The sequence below is a fragment of the Mytilus edulis genome, chromosome 13 (assembly GCF_963676685.1).
Source record: "Mytilus edulis chromosome 13, xbMytEdul2.2, whole genome shotgun sequence".
NCBI lineage: Eukaryota > Metazoa > Mollusca > Bivalvia > Mytilida > Mytilidae > Mytilus > Mytilus edulis.
Genome location: NC_092356.1, coordinates 6817681 through 6845669, shown reverse-complemented (window position 1 = coordinate 6845669; position 27989 = coordinate 6817681). Strand labels below are relative to the sequence as shown.

The window sequence follows — 27989 nt, the reverse complement described above, 5'->3', positions numbered from 1 at the left end:
AAATGTTTAACCCTCCCACATATTTTGTGTGTGCAGGTCCCAAGTTAGGAAGACATTCAGTAAATTGATGTTTTTGTCTTCATTTATTGTTTTGTTCATAAATCAACTAGTTAGGGACGACATCAAAAGATCAATGTAGGATAAAAAAACTGAAATCAAATAGTTTGGGGGTGGGGGGGTTAAAATTCTGCAAGTTTTGTTTATCTAAAATTGATTCTTACATATATCCCTATTGGTAAATCAATTTTTCCCAAATTAAGTTAAGAGGGGAAAGGGGGGGGGGGGGGGGGGGTCAGTGAAAAAACTATGTGAATCAAGTTTTTTTTATCCTACATTGAACTTTTGATGCTGTCCCTTAGTTTTCTCATTTGAATGGTTTAACATTTTGCTATTTATTTAAGGCTGTACAATAGCCTACAGTTGCATCAATCTATTGTCTTTTGGTTTTTAATTGACAGTTGTATAATTGACAATCATACCACATCTCCCAGGGTTTGGATGGGGGGGGGGGGTCTGTTATTCTGTAAACATTTAATTTTCACCCCTTTTTTCTCTTATCTTCAAAAAATGAACCCCTTTTTTCTCTAATCTTCAAAAAATTAACACTTTTTTCTCTAATCTTAAATTTGTTTGCCCGTTATTCTCTAATCTTCATTTTTGAACCCCATCCAAACCCTCATCTACTAATTCTATAAGGACCCCATATAAAGTAAGTATCTTAAATAATCTTATAAAGATTACCTGGAGATACAGAAAGCTCTGTAGTTTCCACTGTTACATCAGTCCATGGCACAACTTGGTCACCATAGAGACCTTTTCCATAACCTACACCAATCTGGGTCAAGGTCAAAGCAGAATCTTCTGTGATGACAACAAATGCTCTCAGTACAGCAGGGTTACTTGTTGTTATAAAGTCAGCTGTTAGTCTGCCTGTAGGTTCTGATATATCATAGGTTAGTAGAGAGCATGTGACCTTTGACTTTTGACCTGAGCTATTCTCTGCCCATACAGTGAAGTAAAGAGGTACACCTGTTACGGTCAGTGGCTGAAAAAGAAAAGTGATTTTTTTCATTAAGAGTGAATATTTTTAAATTCTTAAACCAGAATTGTGATTTACCTGCCATGTTCATTTGTATTGATCAGTGTTGACAACCTTGTGATACAGTAGTGCCACTACTTAGATCACTCGGCCACCAAATTACCAAAACATTTTATCCACTACTAGGCTATAGGCAAATTGTATTCTTGCCAATTACTGTTAACCAACTTATTTTTGCAGATACTGTATTTCGCTTTTTACCCTTTCTATTCAACTTCACTGCTATTTAATTCCATGATTTTCTAATTTACTTGGTGTAATTATTTAAGGAAATGTTCAAGTTTTACATATTTGTGAAGATTTATTTTCACGTCATTATTGTTCTCGCCAAAGACTGAAAATAAATAACTAGCCAAAATAAGTTGGTTTACAGTAGTGGTCTCACTTGACTACTGTTAATTTGGATCTCTTGATTTTATTATGATATATCCATTTGATTGCCTCCTTATTGGGAACATATGTTTTTAAGCATTATTTTTTGTTGTAATTAATATAAAATACTTTACCTTATTCAGTATGGTACTTGGTCCTCCAAGTTTGAATGCTGACAGATTTTACCTTATTCAGTATGGTACTTGGTCCTTCTAGTTTGAATGCTGACAGACTTTACCTTATTCAGTATGGTACTTGGTCCTTCTAGTTTGAATGCTGACAGACTTTACCTTATTCAGTATGGTACTTGGCCCTCCAAGTTTGAATGCTGACAGATTTTACCTTATTCAGTATGGTACTTGGTCCTCCTAGTTTGAATGCTGACAGACTTTACCTTATTCAGTATGGTACTTGGTCCTCCTAGTTTGAATGCTGACAGACTTTACCTTATTCAGTATGGTACTTGGTCCTCCTAGTTTGAATGCTGACAGACTTTACCTTATTCAGTATGGTACTTGGTCCTCCTAGTTTGAATGCTGACAGACTTTACCTTATTCAGTATGGTACTTGGTCCTCCTAGTCTGAATGCTGACAGACTTTACCTTATTCAGTATGGTACTTGGTCCTCCTAGTCTGAATGCTGACAGACTTTACCTTATTCAGTATGGTACTTGGTCCTCCTAGTCTGAATGCTGACAGACTTTACCTTATTCAGTATGGTACTTGGTCCTCCTAGTCTGAATGCTGACAGACTTTACCTTATTCAGTATGGTACTTGGTCCTCCTAGTTTGAATGCTGACAGACTTAACCTTATTCAGTATGGTACTTGGTCCTCCTAGTCTGAATGCTGACAGACTTTACCTTATTCAGTATGGTACTTGGTCCTCCTAGTCTGAATGCTGACAGACTTTACCTTATTCAGTATGGTACTTGGTCCTCCTAGTCTGAATGCTGACAGACTTTACCTTATTCAGTATGGTACTTGGTCCTCCTAGTCTGAATGCTGACAGACTTTACCTTATTCAGTATGGTACTTGGTCCTCCTAGTCTGAATGCTGACAGACTTTACCTTATTCAGTAGGGTACTTGGTCCTCCTAGTTTGAATGCTGACAGACTTAACCTTATTCAGTATGGTACTTGGTCCTCCTAGTCTGAATGCTGACAGACTTTACCTTGTTCAGTATGGTACTTGGTCCTCCTAGTTTGAATGCTGACAGACTTTACCTTATTCAGTATGGTACTTGGTCCTCCTAGTTTGAATGCTGACAGACTTTACCTTATTCAGTATGGTACTTGGTCCTCCTAGTTTGAATGCTGACAGACTTTACCTTATTCAGTATGGTACTTGGTCCTCCTAGTTTGAATGCTGACAGACTTTACCTTATTCAGAATGGTACTTGGTCCTCCTAGTTTGAATGCTGACAGACTTTACCTTATTCAGTATGGTACTTGGTCCTCCTAGTTTGAATGCTGACAGACTTTACCTTATTCAGTATGGTACTTGGTCCTCCTAGTTTGAATGCTGACAGACTTTACCTTATTCAGTATGGTACTTGGTCCTCCTAGTTTGAATGCTGACAGACTTTACCTTATTCAGTATGGTACTTGGTCCTCCTAGTTTGAATGCTGACAGACTTTACCTTATTCAGTATGGTACTTGGTCCTCCTAGTCTGAATGCTGACAGACTTTACCTTATTCAGTATGGTACTTGGTCCTCCTAGTCTGAATGCTGACAGACTTTACCTTATTCAGTATGGTACTTGGTCCTCCTAGTCTGAATGCTGACAGACTTTACCTTATTCAGTATGGTACTTGGTCCTCCTAGTCTGAATGCTGACAGACTTTACCTTATTCAGTATGGTACTTGGTCCTCCTAGTCTGAATGCTGACAGACTTTACCTTGTTCAGTATGGTACTTGGTCCTCCTAGTTTGAATGCTGACAGACTTTACCTTATTCAGTATGGTACTTGGTCCTCCTAGTCTGAATGCTGACAGACTTTACCTTATTCAGTATGGTACTTGGTCCTCCTAGTTTGAATGCTGACAGACTTTTCCCTATTCAGTATGGTACTTGGTCCTCCTAGTCTGAATGCTGACAGACTTTACCTTGTTCAGTATGGTACTTGGTCCTCCTAGTTTGAATGCTGACAGACTTTACCTTATTCAGTATGGTACTTGGTCCTCCTAGTTTGAATGCTGACAGAACATCATGACCACCAGGGGCAGTACCAACATCTAATGTTAACTGTACCATGCTTTTGTCATCCTCAGCATGCACAGATATCTCAAAGAGAGGCTGGGTGTAGTCTCTATTGGTGATTTGTCTGACATGACATTGATCAGTTGTCTGAAAAGTGATATTAATTGAAAGATTTATATCTACCTAAAAAAGACTTTCAAAGAGACTATCATTAAAAAAGCTTTGCAAAAGCTTCAGGATTAAAGACTTTAAATTCATTTTGAGAATTTAATGTTTCAGAGATTTACCACATACAAATAATTTAATTTTGGATGTAACACGTCTTCTGATTGGCTGACGTTATTTTGTTATGAGCCCATAGACATAATTTAGTCATGTGACCGTGACGTCATCAACGTTTTTTCATGGTTTTCTACGGTTTAAAATGGAATTAAGAATTAAATTATAAGAAATGAATGTAATATTTTTTCTGTCTATTCGAAATAACATAAAAAATGTGGTGCACACTGTTTAATAACCCGCTACGCGCGTTATTTAGTGTGCACCAAATTTTTAATGTTATTTCTTCATAGACAGAAAAAATATTACAGTCATTCCTTAAATATTTCTTAACTTTTGAATTAACAAATGTTTGACATATGACCAATGGTTATTTTTGAAAACTGTGTTTCCTTAAAATTATTGCATTTTCATGTTTGAGTAGAATTAAGTACAATTTCTTCAAGTAAAACTTTATCCTGTAAGGACAGAAAAATAGAAAAATTATCAGACAAATGCACATAATTCTGACTACTGATGTAGGAGTGGAATAAAATTGTAAAATTTAACCCTTCTCATTTATTGATTCACAAAATTTTTCTATTTCTAAAAACACTTTTCTCTGTGAACTCAAATATAAAATATTGAAAACATGATTTTACACCTTCATTTTGATTTAAAGACAGAAACTGGGTTAAATATTCATAGTAACAGAATAAGAGCAGCATTTGCAGTCAAATTAAAGTAAAGTAAATGTTCTAAGGGAATAAAACAAACATTTACTTGCAGTAAGTTAAAGTAAAGTAAATGTTCTAAGGGAATAAAACAAACATTTACCATTTGACCAATATATGATGAGATTACAGGAGGGGTATTATCTGGTTCCCTTCTCCTTTCATTTACAACTTTCTTCTCTATGGTAGGAGTAGAGTAATACCACAACTGGTTCCTGTACAACTCCTTATTAAAGCTCTCTACTAACAGGTTAACATTCAGGGTAACAGCACCATTGAGACTCAGTCTTGTAGGGGTCAGCTTCAGTGTCATTTCAACTCTGAAATTTTACAAAAAATATGACATAAAATTATAATGACTTTTTTATTTAAACCATCATATTTTCTTTATTTGATCCAGTGTGTGCAAGTATTACTATTTTGTTTAAGCTTTCTTCCTGTTGATAAATATTTTAACATTTTTTGAATTTCTAATGTAAAATTTGACTTTTAGATGCACATAATACCAAAGAACATGCCTTTCGGTATCATAAATCAAATATTCTGAATGTTTAACAAGAGGCTCTCAAGAGCCTGAATCGCTCACCTGGTAAACAATGCCTTATTGAACATATTGAACCATGCCAGGCAAACATGTACAGCTAACAATTCTTCAATATTACAAATATATATGACTTACTGTTTATAAATAAAAGAAAATGAGACCAAAACACAAACACTTAAAACTTAGCAATGGACTGTGAAAATGAGGTCAAGTTCAAATAAAACCTGCGTAACGACATATAGATCATAAAATATTTTCATACACCAAATATAGTTGACCTAATGCATAAAGTATTAAAAAAATAGACCAAAACTAAAAAAGTTAACTTTGACCACTGAATTATGAAAATGAGGTCAAGGTTAGATGACACCTGTCAGCTAGACATGTACACCTTACAATCATTCTATACACCAATTTTAGTAGACCTATTGCATATAGTATAAGAAAAACAGACCAAAACACAAAAACTTAACTATAACCACTGAACCATGAAAATGAGGTCAAGGTGAGATGATACCTGCCAGTTGGACATGTACACTTTACAGTTCTTCTATACACCAAATCTACTAGACTTATTGCTTATAGTATGAGATATGGACTTGACCCCGAAAATTTAACGTTGTTCACTGATCCATGAAATGAGGTCGAGGTCAAGTGAAAACTGTCTGACAGGCATGAGGACCTTGCAAGGAACGCACGTACCAAATATAGTTATTCAATTCTGCCGCCGGATCACTATCCCTATATCAAGCTAACTGTAACAAAAGTTGCAGGCTCGACAAAAATGATCAAGACAATTTTTTTAACTAATCATTTATTAAGAGAAAAAACTTGCATACATGTACTTACTATACATCTTTTTCTAAAATAAAAGTCAATTGACAATTTTGGTCATATTTAACTTATTTGTAGATCTTACTTTGCTGATCATTTTTGCTGTTTATAGTTTATCTTTAACTATAATGATATTCAAGATAATGACCAAAAACTGCAAAATTTCCTTAAAATTACCAATTAAGTGGCAGCAACCCAACAATGGTTTGTTTGATTCGTCTGAAAATTTCAGGGCTGATAGATCTTGACCTAATGAACATTTTTATTCCATGTCAGATTTGCTCTAAATGCTTTCGTTTTTGAGATATAAGCCAATAACTGCATTTGACCCCTATGTTCTATTTAAAGTAAGAGCGGCCATGTTTTTTGACGGATCAAAAATCGAAGCACACACTTTGTGCAGGATAATCTAAGGAACTATCATGCTAAGTTTCATCCAAATCCATTCAATAGTTTCAGAGGAGAAGATTTTTTAAAGTTAGCAAATATGATGAACAAATTGTGAAAAATTGTCATTAAAGGACATTTACCCCTTAAGGGGTCAATTGACAATTTTGGTCATATTAACCTATTTGTAGATCTTACTTTGCTGATCATTTTTGCTGTTTACAGTTTATCTTTATCTATAATAATATTCAAGATAATGACCAAAAACTGCAAAATTTCCTTAAAATTACCAATTAAGTGGCAGCAACCCAACAATGGTTTGTTTGATTCATCTGAAAATTTCTGGGCTGATAGATCTTGACCTAATGAACATTTTTACCCCATGTCAGATTTGCTCTAAATGCTTCCGTTTTGGAGATATAAGCCAAAAACTGCATTTGACCCCTATGTTCTATTTTAAGTAACGGCGGCCATGTTTTTTGACGGATCAAAAATCTAAGCACACACTTTGTGCAGGATAATCTACAATCATAGTTTCATTCAAATCCATTCAGTAGTTTCAGAGGAGAAGATGTTTGAAAAATTGTTAACGACGACGACGACGACGACGACGGACGCCAAGTGATGAGAAAAGCTCACATGGCCTTTTAGGCCAGGTGAGCTAAAAAGAAGAATAACAAAACTGTCTGAATTCCAAGGCAAATTCAAAACAGAACGCTCTTTATCAAATATCAAATGGGAAAATAAACTTAATAATTTAGTTAAAGTGTATAATATTTACCCAACATCCAATGGAAACTTATTATAAGTTATTTCTGCAACAGTTGGAAATTTCAGTTCCAGAATCTGTCCCTCTAGTTTCAAGACGGCAGACATTGCATATCCTACTTGTAGTTCCCCAGACACCACGGCCCCACCAAATGGCTGTATACCAGAAGTGGCCGTCATTCCCGACAGTGAGGCATCTACAGAAAACTTCATACCATAGTATCCACCAACGCTAAAATCTGAAAAATACAGTAAACTTCATACCATAATACCCTCCAATGTTAATATCTGAAAAATATATAATAAGTGATTAATTTCTGTGTTGTTAGGTACCTTGTGAAGAGTTGTCTCGTTGGGAATCATATTACATTTTCTTTTTTATATTACACCCTCCAAACCAGATGAAGTGATTTGATATTGTCATTCTATGTGCAAACAGGAGTGAAAGGTACCAGAGGAACATCCAAACTCATAGACAAACAAGAATGTGTCCCCAGTACACAGATGACCCATTCGCACTATCATTTTCTATGTTTGGTTGACAGTGATTTTGGGGTAAAAACTCTAAACTCTAATTCTAATCAGAAAGATCATATCATAAAGAACATTTGTACCAAGTTTCAAGTTGATTGGATTTCAACTTCATCAAAAACTACCTTGACCAAAAACTTTAACCTGAAGCGGGGCAGACGGATCGACGAACGAACGAACAGACGGACGAAAGAACGAACGGAGGCACAGACCAGAAAACATAATGCCCCTCTACTATTGTAGGTGGGACATAAAAACAAACCGACAATGCCATGCTACAAAAGAAAATAACAAAAGCACAAACAATAGTACACAAGACACAAAATTAAAGAATAAAGACTAAACAACATGCCCACCAAAACCTAGGATTTCAATTCAGGTATCTCAGTAAGGTAAGCAGATCCTGCATCACATGTGGCACCCGTCATGTTGCTCATGCTATTACAAACCTGGTAAATAGTCTAATTCTTATAATGTAGGTGAATGTCAACCTTAGGAATGTGTCACTTACCAAACTTCATGGGAACCAGTCCTCCAAGCAGGAAGTCTTTGGAATACTCCATGGCCTGTACATCTTGTCTTGGGAAGTCCAAGGTACCAGTCAATGTCAGATCTAAGGAGGTGAATATATTATCTCCTTCACTAGAGAGTTCATCATAGAAATCAAAATACTGAAACAGAAAGATGAAATGTTGGTAACTTTTGGATATCTGACCCATGCTCATACCTATACCTATAAGCATAATCTAGAACAAACAATTATTACTCATAAGTTTGCATAGGATTAAGATTTCCTAAAATCTCGGTTATATTGATATTTGTATATCATAAAACAAACAATTACCAAGACTTTTACAAGTACAAAAATAATATTTAATTGTCAGGAATATATCAAATTCGATCACTGCACAAATACACCAAAAAATATTAGAAAATCTAAAAAATATAAATATGTCACTATATATATATACCATTTCATTTAAACAGCACAAAATATGACAAAAATACCTGTGAAAATATTTTGTTTTTGGTTTACTATATATTCTTCACAATCTTAGGGTTAAGGTGGTACCCAACACTTTAACTGAAATTAATTTGGCTCGTTTAATTTTCTTAAAATTTTGACAAAGTATTTACTTTGTCCCTTTTTACAAAAATATAAAAATTTCAAAAAATTTGAACCAACCGTTTTATCAGAAAAAATACACTGGTTATATAGCAGTTTGACAAACACTTATTTTGATCATTGAAAAGCTTAATATTCCCTTAACAACACAACGTTATTAAAACGTTTAGCTGATTTTACATTGTTATCTCCCTGTAGTGTTAGGTACCACCTTAACAGGCTAGTGATACTGTAGATAAACATGCTAGACCACATGACCTAGGCTTCTTTTCTTATATATGAAATCTTCTCTAGTGTCAATACATACCAGTGCTTTAGTCAGATCTCTGATGTCTGTTAGTAGTTCTTTCACTGACATCAGTTCTAAGCGTCTCATGTCCATGATGTTTCTGAGGTCTGTGATTGTCAGGTTAGCCAACTTGACAGCTAGGAGCTTAGTACCATTCACTGATAAACCTTGACCAATCACGTAAGATTGTTGGCTCTCTGGTAATCCACTGCTATTGATCATCAGAAATATGGCTTCATCTATAGATAAAGTTATTGAGAAGGAATCATTGAATAATATACAGTGAAAAAGTTATAGGGAAAGATACTGTTTAATTCATAATAAAACCTCATCATCCTTAAATATTTTGACCATTGGTAAAAGTGTTTTTTATATATAATTTAATTTTGGATGTAACGTGTCTTCTGATTGGCTGACGTTATTTTGTTATCATCCCATAGACATAATTTAGTCATGTGACTGTGACATCATCAACGTTTTCCAATGGTTTTCTACAGTTTAAAATGGAATTTAGAATTAAACAAGAGGCTGTCACAACGACAGCAAACCGGATTTATTAACATTTATTTGTGTCCTGGCAATATCACAAGAACCATTACTGATGAATGGTGAAAGTGAAAATCGTCAATATCAAATTTGACCTCCATTTTGTCATCAGTATCAACATATTAAAATTTGAAAAGCTTAGATTGAATGGTTCATGAGTAAATGCAACAACCTGAATGGAAACGCCATTTTACGATCTTTCAAGAACCATAACTCCTGAACGGTAAAAGTCAAAATCGTCATTATTGAACTTGACCTCTATTTTGTCATCAGTAACAACATATTAAAATTTCAAAAGCTTTGGTTGAATGGTTCATGAGAAAATGCACGGACACGACGGGAAAAACCATTTTTCAATCTTTCAAGAACCATAACTCCTGAACGGTAAAAGTCAAAATCGTCATTATTGAACTTGACCTCCATTTTGTCATCAGTAACAGCATATTAAAATTTCGGAAGCTTTGGTAGAACAGTTCATGCATAAATGCACGGACACGACTGGAAACTCCATTTTTCAATCTTTCAAGAACCATAACTCCTGAACGGTAAAAGTCAAATTCGTCATTATTAAACTTGACCTCCATTCTTTCATTAGTAACAACATATTAAAATTTGGGAAGCTTTGGTAGAACAGTTCATGCGTAAATGCACGGACAACTCCATTTTTCAATCTTTCAAGAACCATAACTCCTGAACGGTAAAAGTCAAAATCGCCATTATTGAACTTGACCTTCATTTAGTTGTCAGTAACAACATATTAAAATTTTAAAAGCTTTGGTTGAACGGTTCATGAGTTAATGCACGGACAACATTTGATTGCCGCCCGCCCGCCCGCCCGACTGCCCGACCGCCCGCCCGGCCGCCCGCCGTACATCCCCAAATCAATAACCGACATTTTTGTCACAAAAATCCGGTTAATAAAAGAAATGACTGAAATATTTTTTCTGTCTATTGGAAATAACATAAAAAATGTGGTGCACACTGTTAAATAACCCGCTTCACGCCTTATTCAGTGTGCACCAAATTTTTTATGTTATTTCTTCAGTCAGAAAAAATATTACAGTCATTCCTTAAATAAAAAAAAAAACAACATTTCCCCCTATCTTCTTTTGCTTTATATCAAATAAAACATCAGTTCCAATGTCCCCCATGTTGCACATCTTTTAACGATAATTTTTAATTTCCAAGGGGAATAACCAAAATATATATCAATGCAATTTTTTATATGATTAATATATGTCTCAGATAACATTACCAATTTGGCATTACACAAATAACAATCTGTGTATATTTGTGTTCCATTTTATAGATATTTTTGGGGGGCAGGTACTCAATTATTGCCTAGTAAAAACAGCCAGTACTAACTTTTTAATTCTTCCTAGAGTTGACATTCCCATAAAACATAAACACTTTAAAAAAAATATTCAATTAGATAAATGCACTTACCCCCTGGAGTATTAGACATTCCATCAAAAGTCTCTCTACTAGTATACAGAGAGAATGGATTGCTTGACCCTAAAGCTTTAAGAGCTGCCCTTTGACCTGTAGTTCTGTCGCCATCTCCAAGGTCAACTGACTGTAAATTATTCAGTCTCTTTTGAAGCTGTAAAGAAATAACATTCATTTTATATTCAACTTTAAACAAATGACAGAGGAAGAGAGGTAGATTAGTATATAAAGTAAAATGTTGACACAGTGATGTGTCTAGCCTGAGTAAAATGTTAACTATGCAAAAGTTTTAAAGTTAATGGACCATGACTGAGAGACAGAACCAGACTCTCTACCTAAATGAAATATGCCAATGGTAAAACAGTTGCCTACAAATTATCATGGACTAACAATAAGTGGTTGCCCTTAAGCATGCTAAACTGGCCTAATTACAAACAATAACAATGGTTGAAGCTCCAGTTTCTGAAACATTATGCTTAATTTTTGATTTAACAACTTGGTGAGTTGAGAAAAATAATCTTTCGCCTACAGTCTAAGCATTCAGTGGTATGATTATTGTATTTTATATGTTTTAAAACTGAGACATTACTGTAAATTTAGAAATTATTGCAAGGTTTATAACAATGCGAAAATGTGACTAGGTGAGTATCACAAATATAACTTTCATTCTGATATCTTATACATATATATCTGTATTTTTGTCCATTCTTCAAAAATCACAAAAATACTGTGGATTCATTTTTTTTGGAGGTACCAATTTTCAAGGATAAAGGAAAACTTGTATGTTCATGGATATTTAATTTTGTGATTTTGACGAGGTCTGCCTACAAGCCTATAGAAAATTTGTCATTTGTTGAACATTTAACTTCGAGGTTTACCGGTACCCAAGAAATCCACGTAAATATAGATTCTACCACTGCATCCAGTGTAATACGATATTTATCCACTTGAGACAGTTAAATTTTCAAATTTGTGGATAAGTATCGTATTACACAAGATTTGGTGGTGGAATCTGTTTCTCTAATGATTTTCAAACAATACGCAGGCAAACTTATTCCTTCTTTGTGACTGCTCTGCAAAAAGATGTGTTCTTTCTATGTGACATCATCAGGCATGGTTGCCTTTTTTATGCCATCAAAATAGGAAATTCAGAGGAAAACAAGAAAAATCGACGTCACAATCAGATTTTAACCAATGAAGAACTGAGATCAAAGGAACCACACGTTGATTAAATTTTTTTTATACAATGGGTGCAGAAAGGGATAAATTGACGAAGAATTAGAGAAATTGGTATCCAACCAATAATAATGAATCCACAGTAAAAGTATGCTAAATTTTTTGAATTTAGACAGTTTGAGAAATAGGCAACTTTACCTCATAATTCCTGACTTGGGTAACATATGTAACTATTTCTTCATTAGAAGCATTTCTGTCCAATAAAATCTTAATGCCTTCTTTAAAATTGGTTACATCAGGTCTGAAAGTAAAGCATTAATATAGAGAAATGACAACAAAAAGATTTATATACATAAAAAAATATTTTGTTTTTTGAATTATTGTTTCTAGGTTTCTGTCTCATTGATTCACACCCTAAATCTTCTGTAACTTGTGCCAGTGTGCTGATTGGTTAACAATGTCATATACCAAGAGGGTTCTCTAGTGACTTATTTTCATGAAATTCACATTATTGAATATCTTGCTTAAAAAAATTAATTAATGATTAAAATATGTGATTATATTGGCAAACAATTTTCAAATATGTGATTACTTGGAAACCCCCATAGAGGGGAAGGGGGTCGGGGGATGGGGGGTGGGTGTCACTTATATGTATAATAATACTCACTCTGTTGTGGATCTCTTTGCTATTCTGATCTGTCTTCTAACAACCTCTTCAAATATTAACTTTTCTATAGTGCCATCTTTATCTATATCACTTTCATCAAAAGACATCAGATTCCTACTTCTAAATGATACGTCTTTCGTATCTCTTTTCCTTCTTCTAGCAGAGAAATGTAATCCATGACAATTTTTAGCAATCCCTGATGATTGAAGGACCTGGAACGTTTGACAGACCCCTGGGAATGGAGATACTTCACACGCTCTCAGAGCTACAGAGACGAAGAACCATTTGTAATGTTCATCATCAAAGGTCACATTTAACTGGAAGGCTGAGGATATATCTATCTGTTTTGTAGATCCTAAAATAGGCAATACAGGTGTACAATGAGGCATAAATATCAGATAAAATTATGTTTAAAGGAACTGTTGTGATATTAACTAATATGGGATAAAAATATTTCTAACAAGACTTTTGTGATGTTAACATTCAGTTGAGGTATCAATGGCTCACAGGTACTTGATGTGTTTTATCCAGTTTTTAATAATATAAGTTTTATAATCAGATGGATGTGTACAGTGAAAATATACGTTCTCTTTCCTTTTACAATTTTACCTTTGTTTTATTTAATAAACATTTATAACTATATTAACAAGGTAATTTAAATCATTTTAAAAGTAAACACATGTGATGAAGTTTTTATAATGTGGCAACCAAAAAGGATGGATATCCAATTGAAGAAGTGTCAAATATACAGATGTAAGATGATGTATGTTAACTTGTGTGGTTAGGTTGCTGTCTCATTGAGAAATACTCCCTTCCTTATTCTTTTCCCATATGTTTTACATGTAAAATTATATTTTCAATACAAATAATACCCCAAAACAAGTCTGATTAAGTAAAGATATGGATGTGCATAACTACACACGGTTATAAGAAATCTGTCACATTCTTTTAATTCTTAAATTGATTGATGAAAATTTAGCATTTTGCAATAGACGACAGAAAAATTTGACAAGCAGGTCAAAAAAAATATGTCATCCATATATTTATATGTGTGTTACAGGGGGAATAACTCTCATGATTAAGTTGAGCCTGTTGTTACCTATAGCAAGGCCATTAAACGTTTCTGTTCCAGTTTTGCGTTCCACAGTCCATGTCATTTCTACAGTGTCATTAACACCACATGTATCAATTTCCAATCGGATTTCTGTGTTTCTAACTCCAGGAAGATAGTCTATAGCTAAACAACACGCTACACCAGTACAGTCATATTTCATTTCACAGCTCTCCTCACCAAGGTCAGTAAAGTTTAGTTTAATACAATCTAAAAGGAAGGGAAATAATTTATATCTAAACATCAAGCTAGACCGTTACAGTTGTATTTCAATTTGAATGGCAAATGCATGACAGAAATTGTTATTTTTATTTCTAATGTTAACTTGTGCAGTTGGGTTGCTGTCTGATTGAGACATCGAATATACAGTCATAAGATGTCTGATGTTAATGAAGGGGGTAATTTTTTTTGTGCAACAGGTTTAGCTATTTTTATTTCATGTGCAGCTGTGATAAAGGTTCGTTATTCACCATGTTTCGTGAAATCTAAAAATATCAACGTGCAAAAAATTTTTTATTGTTCGTTCATCGTAAAATGGCAATTTTATTTTGCCTTTTCAGTGCAGATACCCCCCATAACACCCCTTGTTTACTTTTGTGGTTATATTGCTGTTTGATTGAGGTGTCAAACGTCTTATGTTAACTTGCTTATGTTGTTCCTTGCAGTGTCATTATTTTTTGTCAGATGATAGTGTTTGATGTTGTCTCGTGTAATGTCAAGTCTGTTTGATGTTGTCTTGTGTAATGTCAAGTCTGTTTGATGTTGTCTTGTGTAATGTCAAGTCTGTTTGATGTTGTCTCGTGTAATGTCAAGTCTGTTTGATGTTGTCTTGTGTAATGTCAAGTATGTTTGATGTTGTCTTGTGTAATGTCAAGTATGTTTGATGTTGTCTCGTGTGATGTCAAGTCTGTTTGATGTTGTCTCGTGTAATGTCAAGTCTGTTTGATGTTGTCTTGTGTAATGTCAAGTATGTTTGATGTTGTCTCGTGTAATGTCAAGTATGTTTGAAGTTGTCTCATGTAATGTCAAGTATGTTTGATGTTGTCTCGTGTAATGTCAAGTATGTTTGATGATGTCTCGTGTAATGTCAAGTATGTTTAATGTTGTCTCATATAATGTCAAGTATGTTTGATGTTGTCTCGTGTAATGTCATGTATGTTTGATGTTGTCTCATGTAATGTCAAGTATGGTTTATTATCAGTTTTTTTTTATTATTCAACAGATTCTTTGACTGAAAGAAAACACATAATAACTCGTCTTACTACCAAAAAATGATATTCTATTCAATTTAAAAATTTGTGATAAAAGTTTTACTTGTCTAAACTCACAATCAAAAGTTTCTGTTGTTGTTAGGATGGTTGTCGTTGCTTCTGTTGTTGTAATAACAGTTGTCTCCTCCACGGTTGTTGTTTCAATAGCCTCTGTTTTGTATGTAATATTTGCATCAGTAAAATCGGTCATATTTCCTTCCGTAACATCGGTCCCATCAATTATTGTCGTAGCAACAGTTGTTATGGTTGTTGTTGTAATTATGGGTGTAGTTGTTATCTCTGGTGTGGTTGTCTGGGCTGTTGTTGTCATTTCTTCTGTTGTAAATATGTCTACCGTGGTTGCTATGGGAACACAAATAGTAAATATGTAAAATGACTATTCAGAAATCAATTATTAACAGAAACTATCAAATGATTATAGAAATATTTCCTCTTTTACTGTAGATTCAGTTTAATTTGTAAGGACAAGTAAACCACTACCATAGGTACTCGCTTATAAGTCGGAAGTTTGGGAGTAAAATTCAGAATCCAGACAGGGGTACCTACTTATAAGTACACATTTAAAGAAACAAACATTCATTCAATGCATGAAATTCAATTTAATTTCTTGATTTTACCGATGATCAGTGACTGTTTGCTGCAAAAAAAAGTCCCATATTAAACCGACTTATAGGAGGGTCAAGACTGAATCCTTAGATTTTAAAGCTGAAAAGGGCATCCGACTTATAAGCGGATCGACTTATATTCGAGTACCTACGGTAATCTAAATGTTGAGCAACTAACAAAATTTATTATCACAATCTATAAGTGAAATTTTTAAATTGTGCAAAAAAAATCCCAACAATTGTCAACCTCATGGGATCCATATTTGAACCAATCTGAATTGTGTGTAATATATAGCTTACAGGTACTTTCTATGATTATTTGAAGCAATCAGAAACATTCCTTATTAGTTTAATAAGTATAATAATAGAAAATAGGATTGTGTATACTATATAGCTTACTTTCTATGTAGAATATTCTTGGTAAAACAGTTCCATTGAAGAAATAACAAACTTCTGGTTCCCAAAAGTCCAGACTAAGACCTGAAAAATGTCATAAAAAGTTGTAACTGTACCTGTTGTTTTTTTTTGTCCTGAGATTGTTTGCTGATGTTGTGTACTATAATTTTATCATCTGGCAAAACAAGACAAAAATTGTAGGAAGACCATATGCTATTCTTTTGCAATTAATCGATTATTCCCAAATTTATGACAAGACAAATGTGGTCACTAAATAATAAATATCAGCCATTATCATTTTTAAGTTGGTGGTTTAAAATATCAAACCATACCCAAAGGTACCATAGGGCCCCTAAGGTATGTGTCCAAACACAGCCTCTGTGTCAGGGTTACATAATCTATATTTCAACACATGATAGTTCACTAAGCAATGTTTATAGTTTTTAAAATATAAAATTGCTTTTTGTTACTTCTTTAAAGGACAGAATTTCATTCACCGACTTTCAGGAAATTATGGGATCTTTGCTCTATAATTCTAAACTTTGAACTTTGCAATAATTGCCATTTTTTCATGCTAGAAATTACAAGGGGATCAATTTGTTTACATTTCTCCTAGTTTCCAAATTTAATTGTTTTTTTTTCTCAGTATTATATTGATAATTTAACACATTTATTAACCATCAAAGGGAAGCGATTCCAATCCACTGGTACTACAATTTGGATACTGTATTCTGGTATCTTCTAGTACTGTAAACTCTTGGTAGCATGAGCTACCAGACCCAGCTTCAAAACAAACTTTGATGTTTACATCCACTACATAAACTCTCTCAGTGGCTACATGGTTGATCATAAACCTAATAAAAAGACAATATAGAACAAGTGATACACATCAGAAGGACTACTGTATACTAACATGAGCAATAAAACCGGTGCCACATGTGCAGCAGGATCTGCTTACCCTTAGAGAGCACCTGAGACAATTCCCCTAGTTTTTGGTGGGGTTTGTGTTGCACAGTCTATAGTTTTCATTTTTCTGTTTTGTCTACTTCTGGTCTTTTTCTTTTTTGGTCATGGTCAGTCTATTTCTGACTTATGAGAATGAATTTCCCTCTGGTATCCTTTGCCTCTCTTTTATAGCTTATCCATTTTTCATAAACCAGACAATTTGGTGTTTCAGTCCAAACAATATCTCTTTGTATTCCCTGATGCAGCATAAAGATCAAATATCAAAATAACACATAATTATAAAATCGAAGAATTCAAATAGAGAAAAATATTCAACGCGTGACCGACACAACATTAATTCACGAATTATCAGTGTTGTTCGGTCACGTGTTGAATATTTTTCGATATTTGAATTCTTTAATTAGTTATTCTTTTTATTACATTGGCAAATGGCTTTTTTGTAAAAAGTTAACGTATAACATGTAAGGAACTATATATTTTTTCTACGCATTCACAATTTGTTTTGATCCACCGTTATTGACGTCTTGACAACGCTTATTGTTGTATAACGTCAGAGAGTAAAATAACCACGTTTATTTCACATGTGAAATTATCGGTTTTTATCTAACTGGGAAATCAATGTAATTCATTGCAACCAATGTAATAATTCAATTTATTCATTTCTTAAATGAAAGCAGAAATTATCGTTGCCTAATCTGTAACTAAGGGAAACCACAATTTTGTATTCCAAAAAACGATTTGTTTGCAATTTTCAACTTTTTTCAATGATGAAGAAAATTAAGTCACATTCTTTCATCTGAAATATGTTCTTATAATTGACCGTTAGGACAGTGAGTCAAGGCTCTACCATTCAAATATTAGTTCTCCAAAGTAGCATAATGGATAGAGGTTATATATATATACACACGAGTCTAAATTGAAAACTACGTTCAAACCTATGATTGCGTTGGATAAAAACCGCAATATATATATATAGGAAGTAAAGGAAAGCATAATTACAGGTTTTAATTTATGGGTACTTACTCTAATCTAAAGACACCATACAAGAAGTATTGTTTCCTTTCTCCTGAAAAAATTAAAAAAACAACAACATTTGAATATACTTCATTTGTGCAAGCAATAGATTTCCTTAGCTAAAATTGTCAAAATCAAAGCTTTCCATGACATGGACTTTTTGAAAGTAAAATCTAAATTTCAATAAAAATTATCAACATATTTTTAAAAATCTATATTATAGGCTGAGTTTCTAAAATTTACTCAGTGTTCTCACAAATCTATTCGCCTAGGTAAATTTTGATAGTCTGGCACCTCGCTAGGTCTTAACACCTTTTACTCAGTACTCTTGAGTACAAAATTTTGCTAAAAAATATAAATCCATTAGATTGGTTAATTTCCGAGTCTTGAGCACAATAATTGTACTTGAAAGTTTTATGACCCCAAGGCCTATTCTGTAATTTTAACACTTCAATACAAATTTGTGAGACAAATGAAGCATATTACTTACCCCAAGTATATGTAAAGAGGTCCACATCAATGGTCAGCTGTTCTAGTTGCACTTGTAGGTTATATCTGCAGGGATTAAGATACACTGCTGCAAACAATGACCTCTTCAGAATGCCAACTTCAATACAGCAGGAGAATCTGTTACAATCAGAATTGGCATGACAAGCTGCTGGGTGGGAGATACTTGAAAGTACAATCCCTGGCGTGGTGCATTCTATTAAAAAAATGACAAAAAAACATATAACTTATTTCTTCAAATATTATATTTATTTCTTTGATGCAAGTGATGGTATCCAAACAATTTACATAACTCTTTTCCTGATGCATGTAAATATTATTATTTCAATGAGATTTAAAATGTTTTAAAAGGTATATTCTATTTTGCAAAAAAATATCAGTTCAGTGTAATGTTTGACCAAAGTGACATTGCTGATAAATTCTTTTTAAACATTGTGACATTGCTGATATTGTCTACTCATGTCTCAAAGCTGTAATACAAGAATTATTGAGCAACTGAGCAGAGTGATATAGGCAAACAGTATAACAATAAAGTCTTTTATTATATACTTAGTAGTAAATACAGATAAATGGTATGTGTAATACAATCAATGGCAAGCGTGCTGTATAGCCACCAGTGATGATATCGATATCCACATGGTTGCTAAAGCTTTATCACACCTTTAATCTGTATGACGTCACGTCATCGATTGCAGTCACTGTTGCAAAGGTTTTCAAATCCCTAATCTGTATGACGTCATGTCAAACCTATAATCTGTATGACATCATTTCAAACCTCCTTATCTGTATCTGTATGTCACATAAAAAGACATCTACTTGAGGCTATATGTATATAATAAAGTGTATATGATATGGCTTTTTCAATATCACACACCGTTTCAACCCTCAACCAATATAATCCCTCGAGCAGAGCTCTTGGGATTATATAGGTGTCTCGAGTTGATACGGATGCGATATTAAAAAAGCCATATTATATTCTCTATTTATCAGAGTGATACTGTGTTTTCATTAATTTCTGTGGGTATCAAAATTTGTGAATTGAGGTAACTTTGTAGATACTAGATTTTATGGTTCTACTAAGGTCTGCATACAAGCCTGTAGAAAACAATAGTACTTCCTTGAAGATTTAAATAAGTAGTTCTTGTGTAACCAAAAAATCAACAAAAATTGGTATCCTACGAGTAATTGGTAACCTATGAGTAATTTGTATCCTATGAGTAATTGGTATCCTATGAGAAATAATGAATCCACAGTAATCATTTTTATATAATACGACAACATTAGAACATACCATTATTCCATCCATTTGTTAGAGTATTAAAAGGTGAAATTCCATGGTCACATAAACTGGTACTGCCCATGAAATCTGTCAGTCCCAAATCTTGTAACAGTTCATCTGCATTTATGTCATTAAGGTCAGAGGTCATGGTTAAATTTCTATCAGACAACCACAAACTCATGGAAAAATCTGAAATTGATAAAATGTTTCAATCTAATAAAGGAATACAAAATAAAGTTTTAGAAAAATTACAAAAAAAAACAGTTGAGCACGTACCAGAAAATACACCTGAGGATTGTATCGTCTAATAAGATCCGCTACCTCCCGCCCCCCCCCCCCCCCCAATTTTTTTTTTAAAATAAAATGTTTGTACCACTCGAGTCATTTTCTGTCCATATCTTTTCACAATTGCAACCTAATAATAACAGTACATTAGAAACACTATTGAACTTAGACGTGTATCAACTGGTGGTAACTGTTACATATGGAGACATATGGAGAAGAACTGTCAGGGGATTAACCGTTTACTAATCATATACCTCATATATACATTGAAAGAGCAGATAAAACTGTAAATCTTTCATATCTGCTATCACTACGTCTTTAAAAGATCATTGCCTTTCTACTAGTTGGTTATTTTATTGGTTCTTGTAGTCTAACAAAAATCCTTAAAGAGTTATTAAAAGGTAAAAATAATCAAAATTGTTCTTAGGGCTATTCCAGTAAAATTTACCTAGGAGGGGCGGAACGCCGACGATATTTTTTTCCATAGGTGGGGGGTTATCAACATAATTGTATTCTGGAGGGTGGTGGTCCCGATTTAAATTCATTTCTGTTGGTGGGGGGTTTCTGAATGATAGGTTAAACATATTGTTCCCCCTGTTATGAAGGATGATTCTCCTGAAAGGTCGTCCGAATGTAAATAAAGTTGGCAGACCACGAATTTTAAGCTTCCGTTTGTGTACTTGTCAAACGCGACGAGCCAGAAGCATGAAGATTTTTTTTTTTGAAAATGAAAGTACTTAAGCGACACCTATCGGAACATAAATTTTCGGCACTCTTGGGTGTTTACCATAAATGTTATGCTTTTTCGGAAATCTACGGTATTTTTTTATTTCAATAATGTAAAAAGTGGCGGGAATTATTTGGAACATACTGTCTTTCGTCCTCATATTAAGGTAAATTCCTGAGAGAGCCGAAAATATATTTTCCGGTAGGTGTCGCTTTAGTACTTTCATTTTCAAATGTAGGGCCTCGATTCGTTCTATTTCAAAAATGTCGAGTTTGTTTTAAGGATTACTATAGTAATACAGATTACTTAAGGTAACAAATATATGTCATTGGAGAGATAATTCAAGTGGGAACATATTTTTTCAGGTCACAAAGTAAGTGAAAGTCTTAGAAAAATTTTACAACAATAATTTGAAGCATTGTCGCAAATTAGCTTCCTCCCTTGTGTTTTTTTAGGGGTTTGTATGGATAGTAAACCCGGCAATTGTAACAAGCCCCTGTGGGTGGTATTGAAGGACAAAAATGGCCTAATTTTTGCGGAAAATATGGCCTTGTTACACAGGAGAGTATATCATCTTCCTCAACATTTGCCTATTGAAAATGTATATAAGAAATACAAAAAATAAAAAAAGAATTACATTGTGCCTACCAAAAATATTTTATGGCTCAAACTGAACTCCCAGGCCCAAACTCTGAAACATCAAATGGTTGGTGCCAACCAGTTTCCCCACCTGAAGAATATGTCGTACCTGAAAATGTTATTGACAGTTTTAAAAATAAAATGGGCCATAATTAAAATCGCACCCCCCTTTTTAGGTCACTGTGAGCTATTGCCGTCGTTGCATCTGTCGTCTGCTGCTCCATAACATTGTTACATGTTTCATTTTATATTTTAATAGCAACATAGCTAGGTACACATGGTAAGATTTTTATCAGACATTAGATATGTTAGATAACAGCTTTGTCATACACCTGTAAGTGGGTCTCAATTGGGTCAACAGTTGACATAGGATCAGACTTTTTGAGTCAGAATGATTCATGATTGTCAGACAAATACACATAAATAACATGTGTACCTAACGAGATATGGATCATCAGCAGCATTCAAATGGAAAAGAGTATAAATTAAATTGTTTATTTACACAATTTTAAATACAAAAAAAAAATATGCACATGAACATATAAAGGCAATACTACACATGAACTGTAAGATGGAGAATACTGTAATGTGGAATAAATGTCCAGGAGACAACATTCCAAACAAAACAGCATATACAAAAAATCCAGAAAAAGACTAGCAGTCGCCAACAATAGACCAAAACCCATGTTGCTTGGCAGAGCAGACAAACCCCAATTTGATAAATGCAACATCAGACTGAGAAATTCTCATCACAAGACTTTATTTATAAAAAAAAATATCATGAAAATTTTAATAAAACCATTTTAAACAAAAATTACAAAGTTTTAAAAAAATGCTTCTGGACAGGAGTAGTCCATTTTTTTATATATCTCTTTCCATGAATGGTTCATTTGAAATACAGGGGTGCAGGAATTCTTCAGTCCTACTAAACTATAATTCATGTACTGTTGCTTCAAAATGACTTTTAATGCAATCTCAAATGAAAAGACTCCAATATTCTGCACTGAAATAGATAAACCAACAAATTTTACATTTATTTGACAGGATGCAACATTTTTGTATACTTTAAAAAACTAGCTAACTTTTATTTTTTTTCTCTAGGTAGGGGGTCTTGGAAGAAAATACATGTTCTAGGTGGGGGTGTATTTTTTTAATCTTTTCCATAGGTGGGGGGTCAAAAAATAAGTGGCGTTCCACCCCCCCTGGATAATTTTTTCTGGAATAGCCCTTACCAGGAGTTTTGAATTCTGATGTCCAGTTACAAACTTCCTTTATAAGTATTGTGTTGATGAATACAGGATGTTCTATTTCACATGTTGTAGAATCAAAACACACAGTCAAGGTCATATTGACCTCATACTGATCCTCAAAATCTACTTCTCTTATAGTATATCTGGAATGAATAAAAATACTTCATCAAAAATTAACTATGTTGACTTGCTGAAAAAACCCGCAAACTTTGCTTTGGGTGGATACCTCTGCTGGTGGACTATCTGTATCTGAGGGTATCATCAGCTCAGTAGTAAGTATTTCCAATATAGTGTACGATTCAACACAAACTTTTCTAAAATTGTCTGTTAAGATTGTAAACTTTGAAATTATAAAGAAACTCAGGTTTCAACTTCTTCTGGCAAAGTTCACATTAGATAAATTTGGCTATTGTCTTGGAGTCATAAGAAACGAGTGACCGGTGAAAAATGATGTTCTTCCAATTCTTGAACCAATGCATACTAACATCATAAACTTAGTCTTCTGTGCACAAATTTATCATTTTTTTCATGTAAATTTCGTATAATCGTCTTTTTTTTTTTCAATCGGTCAGTGTTGTTGTGAAAATATGGCAGGTAATTAAAGGTCGTGTTTTGAAACTGAAGTTGAACGATTGTCACCTGTTTGTCAACAATCGACAAAAAAATCAACAAAAAAGCACGTAAATTCAGATAATAGTTTATTATAAGGACATCCATGCGTATTGCGATCACCAGATTTTTACGAGATGGGTCACACTGGGGTCACATTGAATACGGAAAATATGTCGATGGAAGCAATTAAAATAAAGTAAACTTCTTTTAAATATGAATCAATTAAAGAATTTTCTTCAGAAAAAAAGTATATGTAAACTATATAAGTTTTATAATGAAAACTATCCATTGAGTTATAAAAAAAACATATGCATTATTTTTTTTAATATGAGGTTTCTTACGACTTTAATAGGTCCTTTTTTTTGTCATATAGCTCTTGAACTGTTTAAGTTGTCATTCATTATTGGCCTCCAAATAATTCAGCTTTAAGCTTTCCTGATGAAGTTTAATCTAGAAAAGCGCTTCATAGTCATGAAATTTATTTAAGGAATGACTGTAATATTTTTTCTGTCTATGAAGAAATAACATAAAAAATTTGGTGCACACTGAATAACTCGCGTAGCGCGTTATTTAACAGTGTGCACCACATTTTTTATGTTATTTCGAATAGACAGAAAAAATATTAGTCATTTCTTATAATTTAATTCTAAATTCCATTTTAAACTGTAGAAAATCATGAAAAAACGTTGATGACATCACGGTCACATGACTAAATTATGTCTATGGGCTCATAACAAAATAATGTCAGCCAATCAGAAGACGCGTTACATCCAAAATTAAATTATAATGTGTTATTTTCCTATTTTACTAATTTTAATTGGTCGATTCTAATAATGATGTAACTAACTTCTAGGATATTTGAATTTTATTTACTTTACCACCAAATACATAAAAATGTGTACCTTTCCGTATTTAATCTAAAACTTACTCAATATTGATGATGCCATACAGAGAGAATTTGTAATGCACACCTGAAAATAAATATTAGGAATGTTATGACAATGCATAGTAACAGTTCATTTTATAGTGAGTGAGTGATGATGATAAATCAAGCTAGTATTAAGGTGGTACCTAACACTACAGGGAGATAACTCTGCAAAATCATCTAAACGTTTTAATTACGTTGTGTTGTTAAGGGAATATTAAGCTTCTCAATGATCAAAATAAGTGTTTGTCAAACTGCTATATAACCAGTGTAATTTTTCTGATAAAACGGTTGGTTCAAAATTTTTGAAAATTTTATATTTTTGTTAAAGTGTCAAAGTAAATACTTTGTCAAAATTTTATCAAAATTGAACGAGCCAAATTAATTTTAGTGAAGGTGTTGGGTACCACCTTCAATGGGAGTGTGAAATAATTTCCACTAATATATAATATATTCTTCACAACCTAGTTTAACACAATGAGGTTCCCCTTTACCTAATTTTCATAAAAATCAAACAAGTAATGTGGAAGTGAAATCACATTCAGTGCAATTTGTCATCAAAAGTAAATTTCAAATGAGCATAATTCTTGAATAAAACTGGCCAGAGACATTTTTGCAATGAACCATTACCATTCTTTATTTATTTAAAGAGGATTGCCAACAGCCAGAGGCTACGTGTGGGTCTCCTATTACCATTCATTTCATAAAAATCGAGACAAAAATATAGCCATGATTCCCAATCAAGATTGCACTGAAAATGCAGAGATATTCAGAATTCAATTGTCCCCGACTCTGTATTGTGGTGGGGAATCATTCTTCATTGAAATACGCCATTACCAAATGTGACATCAGAAAGCAGAAGATCATTCTCCATTTTGTCGATCTTCAGCAACAATTTGTTGGTGCATGGTTCTATCAGCATTGACACCTCCAACGATCTGTTTAATCTAGGTATATCCATACAACAGGTGGCGCCATTACATCCTACTGGTATACTACACACAAGTCGGGAGGTACCAGAATCAAAGACGTGGGTGTTGGTAACATTGACACAATCTGAAACAAATGAAAAATATTTACCTATAAAGTCTAAAACTAAATTTACAGAGATCTTCTAAAATGAAAGTGTTTTTATATTATTATGATCACACATCAGTGAAACAAGGATAAAAGAAGTGAACTTATTTTTACATAACTTGGATTCATTATTATTGGTTAGACATCAATTTTTGTGGTTTTGGTGGGTACAGGCCAGGTGAACCACAAATGTAAACGTTTAACAGATTATAAATTTTCTTTCAGGTTCTCTACAGACATTGACAAAACCATAAATTCAAAAATCTGAAAGGAAATAAATGAATCCACAGTATTAAAGTTCTTCTGTAGAATACAAAAATTGTCATTCTTATTACCATGTATTACACTCACATAACATAGGTATCAAAAAATAACTTGTGATAAGAATTATGGAATTTTCAAATAACCAAATATAAATTTTTCTTACCGTTTTTCCATCCATTTACTGCATCGGCTTCAATAAATGGAGATTTTAGATCGTAGCACGTTGTTGTTGATACATACTTAGCCACACCCAGTTCCTCTACAAGCTGAGTGGCAGCCCATTCTGGGAGAGGGATGGTTGAACTAGGTAAATCTTTAGATGCCAGCCATGTATCAAAGTCAACTGAAAAATATTTTTTTTTTTTTATCAATATCAAATCAGCAATTAAAATCCATAGATTGCTTAAAATTGAACAGATATTGATAAAATAAATTGCAAGAACACTGGCTGACATATGAACTTCATTTTTTTGGGGTAAAAATTAAGAGGATTCTTTTTTAATTTGCATAGTTCAAATAAAATCAAAATAATTGCAAATCTACTCTGAAAAAAATATTCATTCCTGAGTGTTTCACTGTTTCACTGTACTTTGACATCATATACTAACATGCTGTATCTAGTCTTGTTGTCCCTGATGTACAGATCTCTTTTGGAAGTTTAAATCCATTAAAGATGGTTGTTGTAAACATACAGGTTCCACTGTATTCAAAGCATGTACTCAAGGTCATGTAAATCAGATAGTTGTGTTCTGACTCAAGGTCGTAGATTGTATAACTTAAAAAAAACCAAAACATATGTGATATCATTTTATATTTCTCTTTGATCCCTAAATGTATGATTATTCAATTTATCATTTGATGTATATGATATATGACATTGTTGTACATTTACTAATAATCTGTAAAAAAATATTTTTTAGTGTAAGTAAAATCTACCTTTGAAAATGCCTGTACCAAGTCAGGAATATGACAGTTCTTGTCCATTCGTTTTTGATGTGTTTTGTTATTTGATTTTGCCATGTGATTATGGACTTTCCCAATTGATCTTCCTCTAAGTTCAGTATTTTTGTGATTTTACTTTTTATATATTGCATTGGTTGCATGTAGTTGAGTCAACTACAATTCTGGACAAAGGTAGATTACTCTAATTGTTAAAGATGACTTTAACAATTACATCATTGATATTTTTAGAACAGATATTAGATTCATACACCTGGCAAAAGTAATTTTCTTGACAACATCATTTGGTAAGTTAAATATCTTAGCAAATGTTTCTTTGACACATGTTCATGGATAAGATGTTTAAGATGTTATAATCAATGCACTTTATTTTGTGTATCTATCTCAAAAGTAGTGATAAACCTTTGAAGATTAAGATATCAAATCAGAACCATAGGGATTGATTGCATTTGATGCAATCTTTACTCAAAAACAATGTTCAAATGAATTACATTATACTTACTCTATCCTAAAGACACCGAACAATGAAAATCTGGCTGCTGAACCTAAAAGAGGAAAGAAAAGGTTGTGAGCTCACACATATGTTTAACCCGACACGTTTTATGTTCTTGTCCCAAGTTCTGTGTTTGTCATTGGTTCATGTTTTTCGTTAATAGTATTGTACAGATTAGGCAGTTTTTTTCTTGTTTAAATTGTTTCACATTTTCATGTTAGTGCTTTTTATAGATGACAATACAGGATGGGTTTTTCTTATTGATGACCTATAATTGATTTTACCTTCACCAATTTAACTCTGGTGGATAGTTATCTCATTGGCAATCATACCACATCTCCTTATTTAAAAACGTCTTAGCTTCAAACTGAGCCATCATACATATCTAAGTTTACGATATGGTTATAGAAATGAAGAAATTGCTACCATTATAGCCTACTTAAAATGAAATGAACATATTGATCTGTTTGTCATCTTGACACAAACAGTCACCATAAGAAATTCTGAGCATCTTGACACAAACAGTCACCATAAGAAATTCTGAGCATCCTGACACAAACAGTCACCATAAGAAATTCTGAGCATCTTGACACAAATAGTCACCTAAAGAAGCTCTAAGTATCT

At 33.3% G+C, this 27989-nt stretch overlaps 1 protein-coding gene across 1 annotated transcript in view; it reads right to left on the bottom strand.

The window, feature by feature from the left end:
* Nucleotides 1–27989, bottom strand: part of LOC139501999 (uncharacterized) — a 60414-nt gene that overhangs the window by 15878 nt on the left and 16547 nt on the right. Inside the window, exons 19-40 of the mRNA XM_071291319.1 lie at nucleotides 27375–27417; nucleotides 26521–26687; nucleotides 26076–26255; nucleotides 25409–25627; nucleotides 24575–24617; nucleotides 23017–23177; nucleotides 20146–20322; nucleotides 18838–19050; nucleotides 18357–18399; nucleotides 17046–17221; nucleotides 16371–16451; nucleotides 15424–15708; nucleotides 14084–14305; nucleotides 12985–13339; nucleotides 12516–12618; nucleotides 11139–11295; nucleotides 9165–9385; nucleotides 8243–8402; nucleotides 7214–7439; nucleotides 4771–4987; nucleotides 3634–3822; nucleotides 742–1045 (exon numbers count right to left, since the gene is read on the bottom strand). Coding sequence (XP_071147420.1) covers nucleotides 742–1045; nucleotides 3634–3822; nucleotides 4771–4987; nucleotides 7214–7439; nucleotides 8243–8402; nucleotides 9165–9385; nucleotides 11139–11295; nucleotides 12516–12618; nucleotides 12985–13339; nucleotides 14084–14305; nucleotides 15424–15708; nucleotides 16371–16451; nucleotides 17046–17221; nucleotides 18357–18399; nucleotides 18838–19050; nucleotides 20146–20322; nucleotides 23017–23177; nucleotides 24575–24617; nucleotides 25409–25627; nucleotides 26076–26255; nucleotides 26521–26687; nucleotides 27375–27417 — 3942 coding nt within the window. The remainder of the gene's footprint in view (nucleotides 1–741; nucleotides 1046–3633; nucleotides 3823–4770; nucleotides 4988–7213; nucleotides 7440–8242; nucleotides 8403–9164; nucleotides 9386–11138; nucleotides 11296–12515; nucleotides 12619–12984; nucleotides 13340–14083; nucleotides 14306–15423; nucleotides 15709–16370; nucleotides 16452–17045; nucleotides 17222–18356; nucleotides 18400–18837; nucleotides 19051–20145; nucleotides 20323–23016; nucleotides 23178–24574; nucleotides 24618–25408; nucleotides 25628–26075; nucleotides 26256–26520; nucleotides 26688–27374; nucleotides 27418–27989) is intronic.